This window comes from Lycium barbarum, chromosome 2 (assembly GCF_019175385.1).
Source record: "Lycium barbarum isolate Lr01 chromosome 2, ASM1917538v2, whole genome shotgun sequence".
Classification (NCBI taxonomy): Eukaryota; Viridiplantae; Streptophyta; class Magnoliopsida; order Solanales; family Solanaceae; genus Lycium; species Lycium barbarum.
The window spans coordinates 133,112,449-133,137,394 of record NC_083338.1 but is presented as its reverse complement, the minus strand read 5'-3'; the positions used below and the strand labels follow the sequence as shown (position 1 = coordinate 133,137,394).

Here is a 24,946-nt window from a genome sequence, read left to right as displayed (position 1 = left end):
AGTTTAACATCTTAATCCAGAATAACTCTAATTTAATCACAACTTCTAAATCAAGAGATGTACCGAATATACACCAAGATTGCAAGCAACAAGAACTAAAAGAAACTGAAAAAGGTAACTCAGTTAAAGAGTTAAAAAGCAAACTTAACTCATGAAGTGTGATTATACAATCCCAAACAAGATGAACATCACCAAAAATGGACCAAAGATCCATTTTCCCACTAATTTCTTTACATATATAAAGTGAAAATATATCATTTTTACCTCTTTAAACTACTTATTTTTCTGGCACATTGCACCACCATTAACCATTCTCCCTCCTCTTCTCATCTAAAAAAGAGTCCAAAAACGAAAAGAACAAAAGGGGAAAATCTATATATCTATTATCATCATCTTCACTCATGATTTCCTCGTCCGATAGAGTCTAGGCCTTCAGTCCTGCTCCGAACGATCCTATGGAAAGCTTCTCTGACCTGGCGCTCCAACGGGTCCAATCCATTCTTTAAACCATCATAAACAATCCCAAGTTCATTCACTCTTTGCTTCACTTCTCCATCTTTTTCCTCTGTGATCGGGAAATGAACACCATCGATCAATTCATTCATATGGTGAGCACATTTCTCCATCTCATGAATCTCCTTCAACAATCCACAAGCGTTCCTACGATCCCTCTTCTTCGATTCCTCCAAAATCCTTTCGTGTAGGGATAACAGCGGAACACCCCAAACGAATTGCCTAGTCACATAAAAATGTGTTTGCAACCCGCGATCCTGGCAAGGTATCGCGGCCACAAGTGCCCACATTACAAAATACAACACATAACTCATTGTAAAAACAGCCAAAGCTAATCCATTAGTAGCAACAATTTCATTATTTTTCGGAGCAGTTAAGTTGTTACCGATCGCTTGTAACTGCCTAGCAGCAGACCAATTCCTCGATACACTCCACGATAACGATCTAAAATGCCCCAAAGACCTATGATGATCATTACTATTACTATTATTATTTCTCCCAAATGACCTGTTTCTATGTGAAACAGATGTATTAGCCTCCTTATCATCAAGCATACCAATCGCCAAATCAATCAGCGCCTTTTTAGCACGACGAAATTGGCCTTCACCAACACTCCCTCTCTGATTCTCCAATGCACAAAGAACAATCTCCAATTGCTTCTGCCACTGCTTAATCTGTTCAATCCCATCCCTTATCGCGTTACAAACATCCAATCCTTTAACACTCCTATCAAAATACTCCATTACATAACGGTCCATAGGAGCTTTATTTAAGTTACTAACATTGTTGAATAAAATGGACCTGAATTGCTCCTGGCAACAAAGGAACACATCTAATAGCTTACGAATCCATTGAATCGAAAGCAATTTATCCGAATCAACATTAGACAATTCATTGAAACGTTCAGCTACTTGTTTTTGAAAAGCTTCGAGTTCTATGTCTTGGCTAGTTGCTTCATGAGCAGACTCCATTGAATGCACCTGATCACGGCGCATACTCAATAAAGACCTTCCAAAATTTGTGAATGATGCTGATGCCCCTTGATATTCTGTAATTGGCATTTCTATATATATATATATATATATTTTTTTTTTTCACATGAAACAGTCAAATTTTGAAATCAACCCACGAATTGTTGAATAGAAATTTGAGGAATGAAGTGACAAACACAAAATTTGGATCAAACCCAAAAGATTGCAGGTGGGAAAAAAAAAAGAAGCTTAAATTGGAATTGGGGTGATTTTTTTTTATCAAAAGGTTCAAACTTTAGGAAAATTAGAGGCAACCCACTAAAAATAAGATCAAGAATGGGTGGAAATGACAAAGAGATTTCAAGAAAATGAGCACAACAATTTGGGGGTAATTTTTTTTTTTATCAAAAGGTTCAAACTTTAGGGAAATTAGAGGCAACCCACTAATAATAAGATCAAGAATGGCTGGAAATAAGAAAGAGAATTCAAGAAAATGACCAAATTTCCCAAATGTTTTGGAAATCTTTAAAATCAAAGAAAAGCTATCAATTGTCTATTAAAATAAGAACAGATGGCTAAGAATTTCACAGGACATAAGAGAAGGAGGAATGTGAGAAGACAAAGTCAATCACACAAAGGCAAAGGAAAGAGGATGTTTTTGGAACCCTAAGAGGGGGAATAACGCCCTTATATTGTGCTCCATTTGGACCGCGTATATGGGTTTGTTGGAAATTTATGAAAATGAAAAATGATGTCAGATAAATTCAATGATTGTTAATGGGAAAAGTAATCAAAACTATTTGGTTTTAAGAACCCCTTTGGGTTACCTGATCCTCATAAGCTTTAAGTGTGCAAAAGTTGTTTCTAAGTGATGAAATTATTACTATTATAAATAAGTGATTATGTGTTTGGATAAAAATGTTATAATTAAAATCGGTGATAAGTGAGTCATTTTTAATTTATGATTTTTTTGTTTATAAATATTTTTGGTTTGATTAAATATTTTACTATTTACCCTTCATATATTTTTTATTTCAAATTACCTTTCTCAAAACAAAATTCTTAACTTTCTTTTTGCTCTGTGTCCGTCTCTCCTCCGTTTCTTTACAAGAATAATTCTCAATTTATAATTATTATTTTTGCAAAAATCTTAAAGATATTTTAGTCATTTCAACAAAATAACAGCTTATCAAATTCTTTTTTTACCAAATACATCAATGATTTATTACCAATTTCAGCACTTCTAGTAATCAATTACTTATTTGTAAAACCAGTTTCAATAACCGGCTCTAAATATATCATTAATTAAGCTGTAAATATGGATTTTGTTCCAATTTAGCTAACACGTACAATCACACGCAACGGACACGCATCATCTTCAATTAAGATGGGCCAATGAAAGAGCGTGTAACATAACTTTCAAAAGTGGAATCTATAATATTGACTGTTGCCATTGGATTTACTTTTGTTTTGATCCAAGGGTGGAGATTAGTTAAAGAATGTGTCTACTAATTAAGGACTATCTTATCTGACATAGTCATACTAGGTCCTGTGTAACATCTGATCAAAGATAAGAGAAATTAGTTAGGGTCACCTTTCATAATTAAAATATTTTAAAATGTTGGAAAAAGATGTAGTAACCAAAGTTGTTTATTATTTAAAAAAATGTCATTATCTCAAAACGAGAGGAGTATTAAATAAACATGAGTAACAAGAGAAATGTATAAAAAAATATATGGAGAAGGGTAAATTAATATATATATATATATGATAGAGCATTTCTAGAAAAAATTGGCGTTGTTAACAATTCTACTATTCGACTCAACGTCACCAATCATACATTATATTAAGAAACTACGTAACCAACATATTCTAATAGTGACATGTTTGGCATCTAATTGGAAAAAAAGTGTATAATAAATGTTGATTATCTTAGGTCTCAAATGAGACGAGTCTTACGTAGTCATCATATAATTGAGGTTAAAAAAACAAATTTCTTTTAGTTTAGAAATGAGAGTGATTTATCTTTAACAAAATTCAATTTAATACCTTAAGGAGTATTCATCTCAGATAGAGTACCGGATTATTCCCTTCAAAGTAAATTAGTTATGAATCCTCAGATTTGATAATTTAGTAAACAAGTATTCGTTAGATGATTGTTATAGCAAGTTATAAACTCATTATTATACTCCTTCCATCTCATCTCAATTTATGCGAACGCATTTAAAAGGGATATGGAGTTTAAATAAAAGAAAGACTGTTGAAATTTGTAGCTTAAAATAAGCCATTAAAATTTCTGTAGTTATAAATTATCTCCTTAAGAGTGAAATGAGAAGTTTAAAATTAAATTATTATTAAATAGTATTTTTTTTAGCTCAACTAAAAATGAAAGAGTGACGCATAAATTGAAACAAATGTAGTAGTAAAAAGCTACCGATTAACCACGCTAATATTCATAACAATTGTAAAATTCAGTTGAAATGATAAAATAAATGCGTCAAGATGATTTTTTTTAAATGTTTCTCGTGTAATTTTTTCTTCAAATTTGATTGCATAGTTTTAACTCGTCATATTTTTATTCATATTAATCATTCGATAATAGAAAGTTATCAAGTATACATCACTATTAAAAGTAGCATTGAAATTAAACTGCTAAAAACAGAACTTAATCGAATCCTTTTAAATCCCGAAAAGGAGAATGAAAAGAAGAGGTCGTCGTGGATGCACACGCTAGAGACCAAGTATTCCCTATATACAACCATAGTGAAAATACTTATGTGCTAGTACCAGATGGTTGTCATTTGTCAAATCAAATAAATGCACAACTTGTACGTAAAATGTTGTTATTAATTAATTATAATTAATCGTACACTCGCTGCATATAACATTTAAATATTTTTTCATACTTATTTAAGAACATAATTAACAATTTAATGTTTAAGTATTTGCCTAAAATAATTTTGTCCTTCTCTTAAATGTCTCATATAATGACATTCCACTAATTGAAACGATCAAAAATGTTAATTTGGACAAAAAAGGTACAAATACTTTTTCTATTATTAAAACGTAAAATAAATGAAATTTGCTAAACGACCAATATTTAACACTGAAAAAGGTAGCTATTTAATTTGTAAGTGTAAATCATGCTCTAAAAAATTGAGTGTTGTCAGTTGTCAATAGGATATAGTGTCTGGAGATTAGGTCTTGGTTGGCGCGTAAGCTGGACTGGGTCCGCGACACTCAACTTTCAAGTGTAGTCTTTTCTAGAAGTAGAGCCTCATATTCTTGCCTTCGAGTTTGATACTGTCAAATAAAATTCTCTGTGCTTCATATAATACACTTCTTTTTAATTCTCAGAGGGAGCTCCCTTTTTTGCTTTTTTTAGGTGACTCGAACTAATAATTTTAGAGTTGAAGCTGGAGAGTCTCACAATTATAGAATTGAAGGTGGAGAGTGCTTATCGTATATTAATTCCCTCTTGTCCATATAATGCATTTTTCCTCTCATAAACAACTTAATTTATTGGCCGAAGATCAAATACTTGATTTTTGAAGTTACTGTTATTAAGTTGTAGTCGAAGTTTAACCATATCCATAGTCGGTTTAAGAAACGTACTGCAATTACAATGAAAATAAATCGAGTAAATATATTTATTACCTTAACGATTTTCATTTTTCTTTTTCGATTTCTGAAACAAAAGTGGCTAGATAGAGCAGTTTTGCTTTTCAACCTTTGCTTTCTCGATCACTATTATTTTATTTTTTTAAAAAAAGTAATTTCTGAATTAAAAGAAGAAAATAGAGACAACTTTTTTCTTAAAAGATCCAAATAAATCCAACAATAACTGAAATTGATCACTTAATTGTACTCCGTCTTTTTCTTAACATCATGCAATTTGAGCAGTCATAGAAACTTAACATGATCTCATAATCCAAGATGGAATCTAGCCATGGAACTTGACAAAATAACTTGTCTCTTTTCCTACTTCGACAAAACACAATAGCTGTCACCTATCTATTTATTTTTAATTCTAGCGAGTTCAACTCTTTTTCACATTTCATCACTATACAAAGAGACAGAAAAAATCCACGTCTTATTAATCACATCGAAACAAAGAATGATCGTAACGGAGGCAATTTATATTATAAATATCACATATTTGTATTAAATGGTTAGTAGGCATGGGGTCCTCTCAAAGATATTCTTAATAATTAGAAGTTCATCGTGCAGCGCAAAAATATATAAAATACTTAATGGTTTACGATATTAGAAAAATCTATCACCATCACCAAAGATATATATGGTAGAATGTCATAAGAGTTCATGAATAATTGAACTATCAAGTTGTTATCTTAAATAAATAAATAAAACATACTAAAATTAAATGTCCAACTTAGATGGGGACATGTTACAATGTGGTGTTCGGTCCTCTCAACAAGTCTCCCAACAGTTTGATATATCAGAATTATTATTAGGAATATATAATAAACCTAAGGAGATGGAATCACAATTAATTAATATAATTAGATATAAAGATTATAGGATTTTTATTAAACATATCCACATGTCTAAAAGGGGCACAATAAAAGGATGAATATGCATCTCTTATCCTTTTTTAAAGGGGTTGTTTGGTGGTGAACAATTTATCTAGAGATTTTAATACAAAAAAGTAAAGAATAACATAATTATTTAGTGAATACATTTTTACTGGTTGATGTTTAATTTTGGCGAACTAAAAATGACATACACATGTACATATAATATAAAATATGTGTTTGGTTCAATTAAATAAAATTTATTTTCAATTTTAACTTTATCTTCTTAAAAATGTTGGGAGAAAGCTTCGAAGAGAGGAAAATGTTATCATTCTTGATTAGTAATCCCAGAATTGCTATCCCACGTAAAGTATGGTATTGAAATAATTATAGTTGTGGTATAAATAATTCCAGGATTGCTAATGCCGAACCAAACATGAGATAGAATAGTCCCATATTATCTCAAAATTATAATTCATTTTTCCACCAACCAAACGATCCAAGTTGGAGAAAAAAAATACTCTTTTTCTTCATTTATCAATATTATTTCAACAAGATTAATTCCTTTTAATTTTAGACTATTAGGTGTTTAGGAGTATTATTTGTCAATGGGTATGTTTGAGGTATTATTTTTTGAGAAAATTACACCGTAAGTCATGGTACAAGAATTGAGCACATAAATAGTATAACTTTTCAAATTCATCAAAAGGAGCACTATTTAATACTTTATTGGTATATTTACCGGTTACTTATCTAACTAAACTAGAAATTCACATTAGATTTATCCTACTAAAAGAGGGATCAAATTAATTCTCTTACTTTTTTATCTTTATTATTCTCATTTCTCTTTCTTCTACGTGATGGCCTATGGGTACACCCGATTATTTTCCGTTATCTCTCTTCATCGACCAATTCACTCTCGTTATTAGCAATATAGTAATTATACTGGTAATATTATTAGTATAATTACACTAATAATATTATGAGTATAATTTTGATTATACTAATTATATTATGAGTATAATTAAAAACTAATTATCTACATAATAGCGTAATTGTATATATTACTAATTTTACCAATAATATTCTGAGTATAATAATGTATATTATTAATTATACTAGTAATATTATAATTATAACCGTAATAGTAATAAGAAGGAAAAACACATATATATAAAATTAAAAAGCTAAGGTTAACAGAAGAGATAATATAGTAAAATTACCATTACCAGTTAAATTATCATTTATGGTAGTGGACAAAACCATTTTTAAAAAGAAAGAGAAAAGATAAGATTAATGTTGAACATGAAATTAGGTCCTACTACGTGCTACAAAAGTTTCGGGAAAAGATAAAGCGTGGGGTTTCGCTGGGGGTTGTGATGGGATAGGTGGATAAAAGAATCTGTCATGAAGTTCTACATTTATATAATCTGTTAAAAATGTAAACAAAGTGACTCTGCTAAGAAATTGTAAATATTTTTAAAATGTTGCACAATTACGTTTTTTTCCCTTTTTTTTCTCCAGAAAATCAACTAATCAATTATCGAAAACCAATCAAAACAGGATTTAACTGATTAATAATTCTGCAACCGTATCACAAGTAACTAGGTAGCGAAAATTAACTGTTGATACGAATTGGGAATCTGGTGAAGAATAAAAAGAAGTGCAAAACTTGTGGTTTAAGTTTACCTTTTCCAAAAGCTTTCCTTATACTCGTATATTACCTCTATCACTTTTTAGGGAATTGAAAAGGGAGTTTATTATTTTTTCTTTCATACTCATACAAAAATTCAAGAATAAAGGAGCATGAAGCATGTGATTGCAAAGTCCCATACCTAGGGTTTAAGTGTCCACACACTAAAAATTTGGGATATAGTTCCATCACTAAATCCCAAATTTTTAATTTTGTTCCAAAGCTGATTTATTGTCACCATCGAAAACCCTCTTGATTTCAACTTGCATTTATTAGAATCTTTGAAATTAGAAAGAGTAAACAAAAAAGGTTTAACTAAGCTATCCATTGTTTTTCTACCATCGTGATAGTTGGGTCTTCTTGTGCACATTTTACTAATTTCATGTGGTACTTATTATCTTTCACGAGTCCGGAACTAAAATAACCCCAAAAAAATACAGTGAATCAAAATACCCAAAAAAAAACTAGTATCAAAGTATCTTTAACGCAATATTTTACTATGTTATTCTGGGTGTCTTTTTTTTTCTTTTTTTTTTTTTTTGTTTCACACCTTTTCTGTACTTTGGGCATAGATTAATCATGTTTCGGGATTCCGGAACTTCAATATTTTATATAGAACCCTACTTATTTTTGAATGATTAATAAGTTAGGCTCTATTATCAAGGACAAGCAAAACTTCGGGTTGTCGTTTTAGTGGTTAAAAAGTGCTCGAACACCATTTTTGTCTGAAGACTTGTTGTCATTAGCTTAAAGTTTTTTTATTTTTAGGGTTTAGATTTAAGCGTGCTATTTTTAATGCGTAACTTTATTTCGAATATGTTGTGATCTTTTTAAAATAATATTAAGAAAATAGATACACAAAAAATAATACTTATTATTTACAAAAACTTTAGAATTCATCATATCAAATTGATCCAAGACTTTAACAATTTTTGTTGGAAAATTCCTTTTTTGCATGACTGCACTATGTTACTTACTTTTTGTTAAAAGAAAAAAAAAGTGGCTAGCTTTATTTCGATTATGTCGCGATTTTTTAAAAATAAGATTTACTATTACGAAATAGATACACAAAAAATATATTTGATATTTACTAAAACATGCACCATGCACCCAACCAACGCTGCTTTGGGGCATAATTTATCTAATGTGGTTGGGATATACCATGCACCCACCTAGGTTTGATCCCTGATGGTTGGGATAAAAAAAAAAAGTAAAAAAGAGATGGCTAAACCACCAAGCCATGTTTGTGAAAGTGACAACATAGACATTTTTTATTATTTATAAAGTTCACTAATGCCATCTAACTTGTTTTCATAAATTGAATTTCGAATCTTGAAATTGACATTCAAAACATCATTACCACAGAATTACCATCTTCAAATATATTTTTTATCATTAGATTTTTACTAAAGATGAATGAAAATTATGCACCAATTTGGGGAAAAATTCTAATTGGATGGGAAAAAAGACGTTTTTCTAAACATTGGGTTGCCCAAGCCGCCTTGCCGCAGTTTTGTGCGGCTAGATCTCCAAAAAAAAACTCAAAATAAAAAATAAAAAAAAATCGCATAATCGGACGTCCGAGCGCAAAGTTATGATAGTTTAAAGTTTCACCAATTTATAATTACTTTTTCTCCCTATACTCATTATTTGATAATTTTATCTTATCAATTTATATAACTGCTTAAGTTCATGCCACATCAAACATTACTAATAATCGAGCACTTTTCAACCATGCCTTGGTTGGATGCATGGTGCATGTTTTAGTAAATATTAAGTATATTTTTTGTGTATCTATTTCTTAATAATAAATCTTATTTTAAAAAGATTGCAACATATTTGAAATAAAATTACGCATTACAAAATAACACACTTAAATTTAAATCCTAAAAATAAAAAAGTTTAAGCTAATGACAACAAGTCTTCAAACAAAAATAGACTTCGAGTACTTTTCAACCACTAAAACGACAACCCGGAGTTTTACTTATCCTTGATGTATTGAGCCTACCTTATTAATCACACAAAAATAAGTACGGATCTATATAAAATATTGAAGTTCCGGTATTTCGAAGCATGATTAATCTATGCCCAAAGTATAGAAAAAGTGTGGGAAAAAAAAACCCAAAATAACGCGGTAAAATACTGCGTTATTGGGCTTAACTGAGCCGTTACAGTTAAGTCCAATAACGCAGTATTTTGATGCGTTAAAGGTACTTTGGTACAAGTTTTTTTTTGGGGGGTATTTTGGTTCACTGTATTTTTTTTGGGTCATTTTTGCTCCGGGCTCATCTTTCACCGGCATAGGCACCAAGTGACTCTATCACCAAAATTTGGACATATACATATATATATATATATATATATATATATATATATATATATATATATATATATATATATATATATAAAGGCTTAATGCATATGCGGCCCCTTAAACTTGCCCCCTTTTTTTTATTTTGACACCTCAACTAAGTGTTGTTCCTATTGAAACCCTGAACTCGTTCTCAAATGTGTCTATTAAACACAATCCGACTTATATATAGTATTCCATCTTCAATGTAGCAACATGCTAAAATATATTCTAATTTAATTATATCATTCTTTAGCTAAGATTGACAATAATTGAGAGGGAAAAAGAATAGCTCTTAATGAAACTGGCAATGGAAGAGCAGAACAAGCAGAAACTGATACATCATGACCTAAAGAATAGCTTATCACATGTCTAAAATATTACTCCACTTTCATTTCTCCAATTTAGTTTTTACTTTTAATAAAAATCAGATTTAGGGAGTTTGATAGACACACTTAAAAACGAGTTCAGGGGTTCAATAGGAACAATACTTAGCTGAAATGTCAAGGAAAAAATGGACAAATTTAGGGGGGTGCATAGGCATTAAGCCTAAAAAAAATTACCTAATATTTTGTCTCAACTAAAATTCAAAACCTAATGATTTTCAACTCACTTCATCGACTACTAAGTCACACATTTACCTTCTGAGTTATCCATTTATTGTATTAGCAGTATTTTTTTTTCAAATTATTTGTCGATTTAGAAATTCAAGGCACAAATTAATTATTTATTCACATGTTGTCATTGATAGAATTTTGCGATTAATAGAGGTGACACATAAATAGAGTAAATATTTAATGAAGAAAAATTATAACTTAGACATAAATATGATTCTAGTTAGTCATTACCCCTCCTAATTAATTTTTCTTAAGGTGCACTTAAAAAAAATGATAAATAATTTGACGGAAAGCGTACGATTTTGAAGTGGTGAGGTGGTACAATACCATAGCATTGATGGGTTTAGTCCAGAAAAGGGTGGGTCCATATTAAGTATTGTCCAAAAGTTTTATCTCTGGTGGGACGCTTTGGTTGGTAACCCACCCCCATTGGTACACTAAATTCTAGGGTCCAAACTAATTGACAAGAAAATAAATTGCTTAATCTCAAGTTGATCTTGTCTCCTCAATGCTACATATCTTGACCTTTGACCTTTGAAAGATTCACTTAGTTGACTCGCTCAATCTACAGAAACTTTGATCCAAAGAATTAAAAATTTCACATTTCTATCCAATTCCAAATATTGGTAGTTTTGGGCTTTGGCGACCTAGCATACTAAATTTGTTTCAAAATATTTGATGTTGTAAAAAAACGAAAGGTCAATATTACTTTTTTCCTTTGGAATTACCTTTATTGCTTCAATTAGCGACTTGTTACTTAAGTAAAAAGTGTATGATAGAAATTAATAGTAATAGTTTAGATGAATATTTTTATGATTAGAGTTATTAGATTTGTTTTAAGGGTACACAAAAATCTTAAAATGGAATAATATGGTCCGAAGGGAGTCATTTTGGCAAAGTTCTTCATAAAAAATTTAATAAATAAATAAATAAAAAGACAAGACAAAAGGCTCGTCAACTAACAAGAACCTGCTGACTTGCAGTAAAAGTACCTCTTCCTTCGGACTAGCGAATTATGCTCGTGCGATGCACGAGGCCTAAGATAATTAATTTAGTTATTCAATTTAGTTAATTTTTATGATTTGTATATTTTGAAAATGATACTGCGATTCTCTTTAGTGAGTCTTCATATTATTTTATTTTTTTCTCTTATTTTCCCCCTTAATTTCTCAATTATTGTTAAATTTATCTTATTTTGGTTATTTCCGCCTCTTTTTATATTTAGTAAGTTGACAATTCAAATATACTACATGTCAAGTTTATAATCACAAGATTCAAAGGATATTTTATTATATTATACACATTTTTAATTTAGAACCACAAGATTCAAAAGTCTTTCTTTATTTCTTAAACTCCATGTCTAGTCAAACGTAGATACTTAAATTGAGAGAGAGAGAGAGTATATGCCAAATGAAGGAAATGAAAGTATAATTGAGACACCGCGGACACATGGAAACTTAAAAAGTAAACACACAAGAGGTAATATTAATGTTAAACTTCTGAAATGTACACATGTTAGTCCCGGCTTAGAGTACAATTTCATTATTTTTTGTACAACTTATTGTTGTTGTGTTCGTCCACCTTGGGTGTTTGTTGTTAAATTAAAAAAAATGTCCTGTTTTGTTTATGTCCGCCTCTTTTTATATTTAGTAAGTTGATAATTCAAATATCGTATATGTCAAGTTTATAATCACAAGATTCAAAGGATGTTTTACTATATTATACACATTTTTAATTTAGAATCACAAGATTTGAAAGTCTATCTTTATTTCTTAAATTCCGTGTCTAGTCAAACGTAGACACTTAAATTGAGACAGATGGAGTATATGCCAAATGAAGGAAATGAAAGAACAATTAAGACACTTCGGACTCGTGGGACTTAAAAAGTAAGCACACAAGAGGTATAATTAATGTTCAACTTCTGAAATGTACACATGTTAGTTCTTGCTTAGACTATAATTTCAATTGCTTTTTGTACAACTTATTGTTGCTGTATTCGTCCACCTTGGGCGTTTATATATAATAAAAATAATATAGAATAGAAAAATAGACATATATTTTTAGTAATGTGGAACGAAGGGAGTACTTCATTTATTAATTCTTAAAGAACGTGAAAAGCTAAGTATAGTAATGTGACCAAGTAATATGGGACGAAGGGAGTACTTCATTTATTAATTTATAAAAAACGTGAAAAGTCAAGTATAGTAATGTGGCCAAGTAATATGAGACGAAGAGAGTACTTCATTTATTAATTCTTAAAGAACATGAAAAGTCTAGTAATGAACGGAGGGAGTACTTCATTTATTAATTCTTAAAGAACGTAAAAAGTCAAAAGTGAACATGTAAAAGTGCACGGAGGAAATGAATATGTGTCGGAGAATTAAAATTGAAGTGCATACATGTATACATGAGAAGAGAATAAATATTCAGCAAGAACGTGAAAAGTCAAAAGTGAACAAGTAAAAGTGCACAGAGGAAATAAATGTGTCGGAGAATTAAAATTGAAGTGCATACGTGTATACATGAGAAGATAATAAATATTCAGTACTATGACATATGTCCACGCGGATTTATTAATTTTTAAAGAACGTGAAAAGTCAAAAGTGCACAAGTAAAAATGCACGGAGGAAATAAAATTTGTGTAGGAACTGCATACGTCTATACATGAGAAGAGAATAAATATTCAGCAAGAACGTGAAAAGTCAAAAGTAAACAAGTAAAAGTGCACGGAGGAAATAAATGTGTTGAAAAATTAAAATTGCAGTGCATACGTCTATACATGAGAAGAGAATAAATATTAAGTACTATGACATATGTCCGATAAAAAAGTAATTGATTAAAGTGTACATGTTATATAGCTTTTGGTACAACATTCATTGTGTGTACAATTTATAAGGCTTTTGGTACAAGCAGTCAATGCTGTGTTGATTCCTCTTCCACACTAATATATAATAGAAATATGGATTATGGTACTAATAAAAGTAAAGAATTTATGAAGCATACAAATTAAATATTGTAAGATGATAATATCTGTTGGAAGTCTTGAAGATATTCTGGTTTATTTAGTAATATCTTTTTCTCCGGTATTAACCACTTAGCAATTATGAAATGGGAGAAAACTAAAAGGAAATATCACTTTCTGAACAAAAATATCAGAATGGAAGAATTCATCACATATCAGTTCGTAGTAGTCATTAGTCTTCTTGTGTGGCCAATATTCATTGCAAGTACCATGTCAAACTTCATAGACTCGTCATTAACGATCTCTTTCCTTTTTTAACAGTGGAATCTTAATTAAATTGCATGCACTTCGATTAATTCATCAGCTACTTACTATAGTCCCACAATAAATGGATCAGATAACTTCGTCCATAAAAACTTAAGGTCAAATTCATGAATGACCCCACAACTTTTGTTTTACTGCACCAATTTTATTTTATTTTTGATTAAAAATTACTCAATTTACCTAAATATCACAGCAAACTATGTTTTGTCACAAAAAGAATTACGAACACTTTTTAGTATTTACTTATCAATGACGTTCTAGACATAATCTACTCAAAACCAGCATCGGCGATAAATTTATTTGCACTGTAGAGCCCGTTTGGATTAGCTGAAAAAAAGTGACTTCTAAGCGTAAGTGCTGAAAGTTATTTTATAAATAAGCAATTACGTGTTTGAATAAAAAGGCTTACAAGGTTTTTTGAAATAAGGATAATATTGAAATTAATAGAAAATATAAAGAATAAAAGGATGAAGTTGTTAGTCAAACCAAAATGATTTTTAAGCCAAAAAAATAAGTCAGAATTGGACAACTTCTTGATTTTGACTTATTTTAAGCATTTTTTAACTTAATTTAAGCTGTTTTCTATTTTTGCCAAACACTCAAATAAGTTAAAAATGGCTTATAAGCTGGTTTGACCAACTTATAAGCCAATCCAAACGGGCTCTTAGTCAATATTGAAATGAAGTTGCAATGCATTGAAGAAGCAGATCAAAAAACAAAACGACTTCAACATTTAATAGATTGGATTTTTTTTTTATCAACTAATATAGCATTGAGGCATAGATGATTAACTGATTGGATATTGCATACATAAATTTTTTGGACTGGTATTCAGATAATAATACTAGATCTGTCAAGTTGATATGAAGTGGCTTTATAAAGTCAAGTCTCCACGGTCGTTGCACTATTGCTTGTTCTTTTCTCATTTTTGTTTTCCTTGCTTGCTCTTGCACCCCTTTCCTTTTGATTTCAACTGATTGCCACTTTATATGAAAGACCTCCTGGGGAAAAAAAAAACATTTCTTCGAAAAGCGGGCTTCTTAAAACTTACATGTTACCATCAATATACGTACTAACCGACACTCTTTAACAAGATGGTTGATGCTGTTAAACGAATAGCTCGAGTGACGCATGACTGGTGCAACTGAGATCTCAATTGCAGCTGATCGAACCTTGATCAATATATCAATCGGTGAACACAAGCGGAGGGCACAAAATGGAGTAAGTGCGGGATGCAGAGAAAGGAAATTCATTCGGAGGTTGTTGCAGCAGAGAATCTAAGTCGCTTGGCAGGTGTAATCCATTCACTCCATTTACTTCACCGATATCAGCCACAAATATGCTACCTGAGTCGGACCAACCCCCCAAGACATCCCTGTCTGAACACTGTCAAAATAAGATGTTAAAAACAATTAGACGAATTAAATGGAGGTGGAAAAACAATGACAAGTTTCATACGACGCGGGCATATTACTGGACAAACACTCTTAAAACATAAGTATCATGCAGTTGACATTTCAAGAAACATAGCAGGTCAAGAAGTGAGATGTGATATAGCAGAATATTACATCTGATACAGAAGTAAATTTTCTCATCATTGTTGATCCATTTTCATTGAAGGAATTGCATTGGTGGAAGGTTATTTGCAGCAAACTAGCCAATCGGAGTTGGATAATTTGCATATTACACTAAAACTTTGTTCATACCTTGCTAAATCCAAGCCAGTTAGAATCTCCTCGATATGAAAAATTTTTCTTGCTTTCTCGCCATCGTCCACATAGGACCTGTGAAGAAGTATATATCAAATGTGCAGTTAAACACCAATGTCATAGGAAGTATATCGGTTGTCTAATCCTTGCAGGTCATATGCAGTTCAAATTAATGGCTCTCTCAAGTTTCCCAAGAAATGGAGAAAAATGAAAAGGGTAAACCAAACAAATCATTACTTGAATTTTTGGCTATTATGAGGAAGAGAAATCCAAAAGCACCATGTATAGCATGGAATTAAAATGAAAACCTAGATAGATGGGGTACAGGATCTCAAGTTATAAAACATTTTGTCATTTTGGCCCTCAAATTTACAAAAGTGGATGACAGTACCATTTTACGGGGTAATAGATCACCAGGGTTACTATGTTGAGACTGATGTTTCAAAATTGGCAATAGTTTAGCGCCATGTTAAAGGGAAAAAGGAAAAAGACTGCACAAGGAAACAACTAATTAAATAACAAGAACAGGTATCATGTACATTGTACATTTTTTGATGCTTTTACTTTTTGAGAAGGTTAAGATTTACACTTTGCTTTATGCTTTTGGTATGAAGGAGAAAAGGAGTATAACATTTTAATCATAGTAGATACATATGTAATCTACCATGTAGGGGGAGATATTGACTTCCAACATTTAAGTCAACCTTAGAGCCCTGGATAAAAAAGAAAAGAGGGAAAATTCCTAATGTGGGTAGGAGTTGTCTGCCACGGTTAAAAACTACAGCAATTTTGGGTTTTAAAAGGAAGCACTATGTTTTCAGCAAATGAGGTTACAAGTTGGAATAATGAAAAAAGATTTTGAACATCTTTTCAAGGGGTGTCTAGTAGCAGTGCTGAAATTTTATGTCACTGCTGGATCCACTCGAGTACTACATTTTATGGAAGGGAGGATATATATGCTGGATTGAAGATGAAACTCAGATTCTCTATTTAAGATTCATAAAAACTATGAAAGGTTAGTTGTTAAATAGTCACCTCGTAGTCAACTCCTTGTACATAAACATATTCAGGATCAACGGAAGAGAAAGCAAGTCCAGTTATCTGTAGCAGCATGAGGCATTATAGTAATTATAACACAAAGCACAGGCATAACGAAGAATCGTGAAAGAAAACATGCACAGCAAGGATATGGAAAAAGAACCAAAAAAGAATGTTACTGGAGATTGAGGTAAAATAAATGAGAAGAAATAAAATTTTGACCAGACAACTTCATTCAATTGTGGCCTCACTTGAGATAAGGGTAAAATTGGCCGGACTTCTTTTAAAAAATTCCTTTGAAGCCTTATTGATAGAAAATAATTACCAATATATAAATAATTTTTTTTGTGTGTGTGAGTGAGAGAGAGAGAGAGAGAGAGAAAGGGGGGGAAAATTGACCTCATACTTAGAGCAGTTTAGCCATCTCGACACTGCTGACCACCTGCATTTGAAATATATATTTATATCAGTGTGTTAGGGTAATAAAATTATTCCTCTCATACAAACAACCTGCCGGGGACTATATTTCCCATCAGGACTCTGAAGCAAACATAGAAAGCTGAGAAAATCATAAATTTCAATAGAATTTGTAAGAGTAAGCATATCCTAGCACTAGAACTCGCAATATTCGTTTCAAAAGAATGCTCAGTCCAAGAAATATATGAGATAATAGACAAGATCAAATTATTTAACATAGTGTATTCCAAGTAATGTGGAAACAGCCTCTTGCAGAAATGCAAAGTAAGGCTGCGTACAATAGACCCTTGTGGTCTGGCCCTTCCCCGGACCCCACGCATAGCAGGAGCTTAGTGCACCGGGCTGCCCATTTTTAGTGTATTCCAAGTAATCTGAAAATTGAGTGCACAAGCACACTGTAAAGGTAAACACTAAAACAACCACTGAAAGCAAAGTAAGCCTTATGAGGAGAAAACCTGCGAGGATCATAGACAGTCACAGTGCGATCAGCTCCACCTGTAGCAATAGTACCTTTTGAAGAATTACAGACTGCATACAAGATATCTCCTACAGATCCACAGATTCGACGCAGACAACCCCCTTTTTCTTTCATTCTCAAGTCCCATATTGACAGCTGCAGCCAGTATGGAGTGCAGAGAATGAAAAGAATCAGCAAATAAGGGGACATTATCTGCATGATTCCAACATAATTAAAATAAAAATATAGAAACATTACCTGGCAACCTTCTGCAACTGCTAGTACAGAATTTCCACTGCCTAAATCCAAATTTTGCATGAAGATAACTGAAGATGGATGCCACAATCTGCATTGTCATTATCTTCCTTGAATAAGTTTCTCAAATATTTAAGCCAAACAAAAAAAAAAAAAAAAAAAATATATATAATTGTCATCTGAAAGACCAAGTGTGTCAGAAATGCTATTTAAGATCTTAACAGTAAAGTTTCTACATACTGCAACCTGCAAACAACCAACTCATGTCACTAACTTGGGTAAGAACATGAATATTCAGCTTTCTTAGGGAGACATTTATTGAACCAGTCCCTCCCCCGGCTCAGCCCCCCTCAAGATAGATGTTAATTTTACTCTTTGGCATAACCAGTTCTAAAACTTGTTTGTCAGATATTTTATTGGAATTTTTCTTCACACGATATAAAAACGTCATAGGAGGCTGGCTGGACCACCTTCCAAACAATTACAGTAACTCCTCTTGCCATGCATTTTCTTTTGATTTTGATTTCTTTCGTTTTTGGTTGATACGCAAAGATCAAATGATTGCAGACACTAAGGTGTGCTTGCTTCATACAAAGAGAGGGATGCAAACATAGGACTAAAGTCAGGCTATATAAGAGCTCCAGAAATATAGAACAGTCGATTGTCTCTAGGGAATAAGTAATTAGTCCACAAAAACAAGGTTTGCAGAAACCACTATTTAAATTTTCAATGTATCCCTCCTCTTAGTATTATTTGTTTATCTCCGTCACGAGTACTAAAATCAGCATCTGGCACTAGTTTAATGGTTTATTTTTTCTTTTTTATTCGCAACATTGCACGAAAGGCCCAAGGTAACAGAAAAGCTTTCATGGTAGTAGTATACGCATTGCCTCCAAGAGAAAATAAAAACAGTCCAGGCCCATCCAGAACGGAAAAATGAATGCTATATGTATGAAGTTTTTGGGACATGCTGCTGTACAGATAAGCAACGTCTCAAAACTGGAAAGCATTGTAGCAAAAATACAATGAAATGTTTGCAACCATACTGTCAAGGACCTGCTGTCTCCAAAGAAAAGATAAGTACTTACGAACGTAAAGTGCGGATATGAATATCTTGGTCATAGACATCAATGGTTTTGGAGAAACCGTGAGCCACAGCTGCCTGAGGCAAAAGGCCAGAAAATACTGATATTCAGACAGAAGGCAAGAAATATGCACAAACGAAACACTTACTCTTCGCATGAGACAGAGAGAGAGGATGTTAAAAAGAAAATGAATATGCAGAAGAACAAAAGCAACCTTATGACTAGCCTCCCAAGTTTCAAATCAACTTTAAAGTGCTTTAGAGTTACTGCTACCAGTATTTTTCTTAAAAAGGAATGCGTTAGAGTTCATTTGAATAACCAAAATGATTCAAGAATAACACACTGTTTTTACTCAAGTACATTGACCAACAAGTGGTTTTGGCTTAGTGAACCAATGTTACATTAAAAAATGAGGAGATTCTGATGCCAGTTAATGCCCTTATTTCAAATTTCTCAGTAAAGCATAGGCAAAAAGTAAGACTTCTCGCAAGGCTGAAGGTTGTAAAAGGCAGACTAGTCTAGCTGGAAAAATCTCCGGCAAAGGACACAAGCTACATTGAAGCACAAAGGCAAATACACAACAAGAAATGGATCGCAAACTAGTCAGCTAACAAGGACAAGGTCTCCCCTCCCTTTGTCGAGAAAAAGGACAGGCCTCCCATACACCCCAATTGCCTCTATTTTGCACAGTCAGAGGCGGATCTAGGATTTAGAGGTTCCGGGTGGCACGCTGCTGTGAAAAGTAGCGTACGTAACATTTTGTGTAAGCGGTGTCAATATTTGCAGAACTGAAGCACTAAATAACATTTATCATTGGTTTTGTAAACATGGAAGAGTATTGGCTTGTTGGTTTTTGGTTGAGTCGTAAGTTAGGAGAGGTCTATGGTTCAATTCTCACTTAACCAAAAGTTTTAAACAATAAAGGCTCGCTTAAATATTTGCCAATAGATTGTCCAATTTGTGGTTCAAACCTCAGACCTCTACAAGAAAAATAGAGCTCCTAACCAGCAAGCCAGGAATGACTAGGAAGCACTGTTTATCAGGTGAAGTACACTAAAGTCCTAGATCGCAGCATGCCAAAAAAAAGATTTAGAAACTGTACCACAAAAGAATCGAACCGACTATCCTGAAGAGTAAAACCTGATTCTCTACCATTGGCACCATGCAATCGTTTGGTACTCTGGGTGGATTACATTTCTTATCGATATATATATATATATATATATATACAGAATTTCAACCGGGACATTTGGGTGCCATGGCACCCTCACCCTCCCACATAGATCCGTCTCTGCCCACGGGCACAATACAATGGTTCTCCTACAAACTTAAAGTGAACAGGAAGAACATGCAGATGTGAAGCATCAGCCTTAATTATTACAAAGTCCAATCTAGCAGATATATGAGATCAAATACCATTGACAATTGAGTAATTTCAAAAAAAAAAAAATACCATTGACAATTGAGTGGGATTGAAGCAAAGGCCTGCCCAGCTAGCTTCTCCAACACCGCAATCTCGAGGAGAGACAGAATATGTAAGCCTGTTGACATCTAGAATACGAGCAATTAATCAAGCTGTAATCCCAATATCATGATAGAATAAATGTGAGAATAAATCATCAGTAAAAGTGATGAGTGGTCCACGTCAATAACATTACACAATTCTCTTATATCCACTTTAATTAGCCAAAGCATCAATTTCTCTAATCAGGTTGGTAAACTATTTCACTTATGACAGGTAATAGTAATCTAAACTTAGCATCTTTAGTGAAATTATAAGTAGCAAAACAAAAATATTAAGTGAGCACGTCGGACCCCATAATTGATGAATTTAGTTATTAACTAACAAAGGCCTTACGCCTATATCCATGGAGAAATTAGGTTTACCAGGAGGTAAATCAAAATATCAACTCCAAGATTTGGCTAACTTTAACAGAACCCATCATCATACAGCTAAATAATGAAAAATAAATAGGAGAGATACCTTTACCACTGGCATCCAATCTAGAGACAATAAGGTGACCATAAGAATCCACGCTTCCCAGTATTAAGCAACCAGAGCCTGTAGAAAGCTAGACATAGCATGAAGTTGTTGAAGGGTAAAGAGTAGCTGCTTCAAATACGTAAAGGAAATTTTTGTAAACTAATGGACTGTAGTAGCAGTAAGCACCGCGTAGCCAAAAAGAGATAGTGAAATTAGTAAAGGAGTATAGCAGCAAGTCCTTAAAGAAAAAGAGGTAAAAACTAAAAAGCCCTTCAAATGTACAGGACTACATCATGGTGCAATACCATCTAACTCAATAAAAGTTAGGACACCAATTTACAATTCAATGATGTGCTATTAAACACCATTCCTATGCTTCTTCTCTAGTTTCCCCTTCTCTGTCTCTATATCTATATTTATTTCTCTCTCTCTTCCTCTCTCTCATCAATTTTTTGAGTGGATAGAGATGTGCACTTCTTTATCAGCATGCCTTATTCAATACCTTAAGAGGATTATTTCAGAATAAGAGAATAGTAACAAATTTTTCCGAATGTCCAAAGGGCTGCCAAAATTCATAAGGTCCATATCACCTAATAATGCCGGTACAACTTATAGAAATCAGATATGCAGCATGTGTCCAGATCTTACTTTCAGTTTCAGCTAGCACTATACTTTGGATTTCTGATCGATGCGGGCAGCAATTGACCATTGAAGCCTCTAGAACCTTCACATTAACAATATTTTTAAGCTACTTCACAATTTTCATCTTGCTTCATGATAGAAGAAATGACAAGTTTACCTCACATTGTTCAGGAATTAGGAGGTCCTCCTTTCCTAGGTTGAGCAATGAATTTTCCATTGGAATCTGTACAGTGAAAATGAAAATAAAATAAACTACTGCTGCTTCTCATCAAACATGTTTATCAACACATCTAGTAAGGGTTAGCTAATAGCTTTCAAGCATGTTTGTGAAGTCAATATTTTAAGGCTATTCGTGCCCTTTTTGACGACCAAGGCACAATGGCAACAATCTATCTCTCTGGGGATCTGAAGAACATCTGAAACTACTTTCAAACCATCACACATATTCTGACCCAACTACCATAAGAACATAATTGAAGGGCAAAGAAGGATTCAATGTGCAGATGTGAAGACTCTATCAATAGAAAGATTCTAGCTTATTTTTATTAGAGATGAATGATTCCCACGTCTGACAACTGCCACTCACATATTATTCGTTCCCACTAAAGAGAGTGATTGAGATTCTCGAGAACCTAAACAAAAGTGCTGAAGTGAGCGCACCCTAATGCTCTCCTCTCTCCCTATGAACTCTTTGTCACTTATAGACTACAATAATTATCTCAATCCATCTCTCTCTTGCTACGTCTCCTAATTTACCTCACGAAAAGCGCAAATGAGAGTGTAGGATCATCTCAATTGATGAAATTACAATCATTGCAAAGAGAATTTCAATTCCACTATCTTAAATGAGGCAAGGAACTAATTGCAGCTCAATTTTTTTTATGACTGAGAAATTCTGCTGGAGCCGACCCTTTGGTCCAACCACTGCTTTCGAAACTCAGGGAAGATGGGCCCGCACCCTCTACCCTTCTCCACTTAAATACCCGAGTTAGTTCGCTTGGCACGGGGCTCAAAAGCGAACAAAAATTGCAGCTTGCAGCTCAATTTAGCTAACTGGAATCCATCAGACAAAGCAAAAGGACTAGCGAAAGAATGTTCCAGTGAGGGCCCCGGGTCCAATAAACATTAAAAGAACAAAAATTGTAACCTGAATAAATACATCATTATATACCAAGTTGTGATTTTTGACATGCATATATGAACACTTGTTAAATCTTGCACATGTAACATACAAAGTTGTGATTTTTGACATGCAAGTAATGAAATTACAATACCCGGAAAGAGAATTTCAACTCCCCACTCTTAAATGGGGCAACAGAATAATTGCAACTCAATTCAGCTTATTAAAATTCATCAAACAAACAAAAGGGCTAGATAAAGTATGTTCCAATGAGGGGTCCAAGTCCAACAAACATTAGAAGAACAAAAACTGCAACCCGAATCATACATTATTACAAACCAAGTTGTGATGTTTGACATGCATATACCAACAACAACAACATACCCAGTATAATCCCACATGTGGGGTCTGGGAGGATAGAGTGTACGCAGATCTTACCCTTACGAGGTACACAACATATATGAACACTTCTTAAATCTTGCACCTATAACATACATATACACACTATGAAGCATGCCTATGCAGGATTAATTATACATGTATAGAGGATTTTTTGAATAGGACTTACAAGAACTCTGTAAATGTGGCAACCAGAAGCAATGTAGACCCAACAAGAAGAATCCTTATCATCATCATTCATCTGCTCTCATAAATAAAGTAAAAAAGAACAGTTAAAATGAATTATTGGGTAATGCAGAAAAATGGATTATGGGAAAAAAGAATTAACAGACATGAATGGCAAGACGAGTAGACTGAAGATTGCCAGGGGAAGGGTGCTCTATAAGAGTAGAAGGAACAACTGCTTTCTTCAAACATTTTGCCTTCAACTCAACCATTACTTCAATTGTTTTGAGAATTTTTTTTCTTTTGTGTTAAAGTGTTGTTTGAAGCTTTTCTTCAAGTGTTTGAAGTTCTTGATTTGAGGTTTATCCCAACCCCAATAAACCTAAGGGGTCGTTTGGTAATCGGCTAAACAGTAAAGTTAGGCAACGATTATGATGTAAAGATTGTTTATACTATCATTAACGAAAAACTATTATAAAACAATTCATAATAAAAAAATATTGTAAGATTAATGATTAAGAGAATGTTATACATGAGTTAATTACTTTAAAAAGGCATTTTATCTATAAATTATTAAATATATGTATTATTATTACACATATTTTATTCCAAATGAAATAAAAAGTTATCCCATAATTATGAGGGCATCATATAATATCGCCAACAAAATATTGTATTATCTTATGCGAGATTTTATGTGAGGATTAATTATTCATAACCAAGCACTGTGGAGTATTTATCTTATACGAGATTGTGTCGGGATTAATCTTTTTTATACGCCAACGAAATGATCCCTAAAAGTTACAATTATATACATTATTAGGTCACTTAAAAACTCTATTATATATAGTTAACCATCTATAATAAGGGTAAATTATAATAATCTCAAAAATAAGCTAAGTAATCTACTATACCATATAATATTAGACCGGTAGTTTAAAAATTGTTAACACTATTTATGCATAAAAGTTAAATCCTTTAATTTTAGGACATGGAAACTTTCAAATTAGTGTCCTTTCTTCAGAACTGGAAACGAAGTTCATACATGAAGAATTAAGAAAGCATAGCTAGGAAGAAAACTCCTAATTGAATTAAACTAATTATAAAGATGAGATGGAAGTGTAAGGTTCTATGATTAGAGAGAGTGGGAACTTTGGATGAGTAGTCAAACTCAAAATGTTCCTCATTGTTCACATCTTCACACATCATGTTATCAGGCAATTATCAGCTGAATACATGGAATTAAATTAGCCAAAGTTGATCTCACAATTAAAAGAAAGTAAATCAATAATAACCATGTACTTGATCACATCTTAACGTTACTATTACTTAAATTACTTTGAACAGGAAAAATAGGTTCAACATTGGTTAACATCCGCCAAAGCTGATGATGAAGCTTTACATAGGAACATATAGATCATCTAATATTGTACTCGTACTTTATTTACAAGTTGAAGACGTGCTATATATTCTATCTTATTGCACCAAAATTATTAAATTATTCTTGTAATTATTTCACTATAATAATACACAGCAGATTCTAGACCTTAGCTTCTAAAACATTTCCCCAACTGTAGACGTATATGGCACTTATTTTGTTGTTTAAGAGTTAGGGCCCGTTTGGCCATGAAATTTTTTCACTTTTTCCCA

General features: G+C 32.6%; 2 protein-coding genes across 3 annotated transcripts; both read right to left on the bottom strand.

Moving 5' to 3' along the window:
- Positions 1-119: 119 nt before the first annotated feature.
- Positions 120-2,162, bottom strand: LOC132627327 (protein BYPASS1-LIKE-like). The gene has a single exon (XM_060342603.1). It carries the CDS (start codon positions 1,572-1,574, stop codon positions 396-398), a length of 1,179 nt encoding a protein of 392 aa, XP_060198586.1. The 5' UTR covers positions 1,575-2,162; the 3' UTR covers positions 120-395.
- A 12,511-nt stretch (positions 2,163-14,673) lies between these two features.
- Positions 14,674-23,705, bottom strand: LOC132627326 (uncharacterized). 2 transcript variants are annotated; one of them, XR_009577835.1, is made up of 14 exons: positions 23,464-23,705; positions 23,301-23,372; positions 21,770-21,835; positions 21,619-21,694; positions 20,971-21,048; positions 20,440-20,537; positions 18,990-19,063; positions 17,905-17,992; positions 17,645-17,802; positions 17,112-17,154; positions 16,710-16,775; positions 15,672-15,749; positions 15,043-15,351; positions 14,674-14,966 (listed from the first exon to the last, which is right to left on the bottom strand). XR_009577835.1 is itself a non-coding variant. In XM_060342602.1 (13 exons), the coding sequence occupies exons 1-13, from the start codon at positions 23,566-23,568 to the stop codon at positions 15,151-15,153; spliced, it is 1,203 nt and encodes a 400-aa protein (XP_060198585.1). In that variant the 5' UTR covers positions 23,569-23,704; the 3' UTR covers positions 14,674-15,150. The 2 variants fall into 2 exon arrangements, 1 of the variants encoding a protein (XP_060198585.1); XM_060342602.1 differs by having other exon boundaries at positions 14,674-15,351; positions 23,464-23,704.
- Positions 23,706-24,946: the final 1,241 nt, after the last annotated feature.

What these genes read in the sequence shown, in the direction of transcription:
- LOC132627327 (XM_060342603.1), bottom strand. Translation starts at nt 1,574, where the DNA reads ATGCCAATTACAGAATATCAAGGGGCATCAGCATCATTCACAAATTTT.
- LOC132627326 (XM_060342602.1), bottom strand. Translation starts at nt 23,568, where the DNA reads ATGGTTGAGTTGAAGGCAAAATGTTTGAAGAAAGCAGTTGTTCCTTCT. An exon ending in ACTGTCTATGATCCTCGCAG is followed by an intron (nt 17,155 to 17,644) that starts GTTTTCTCCTCA and finishes TTTCAAATGCAG; the next exon opens with GTGGTCAGCAGTGTCGAGAT. An exon ending in ACTGGCTTGGATTTAGCAAG is followed by an intron (nt 15,352 to 15,671) that starts GTATGAACAAAG and finishes TTATTTTGACAG; the next exon opens with TGTTCAGACAGGGATGTCTT.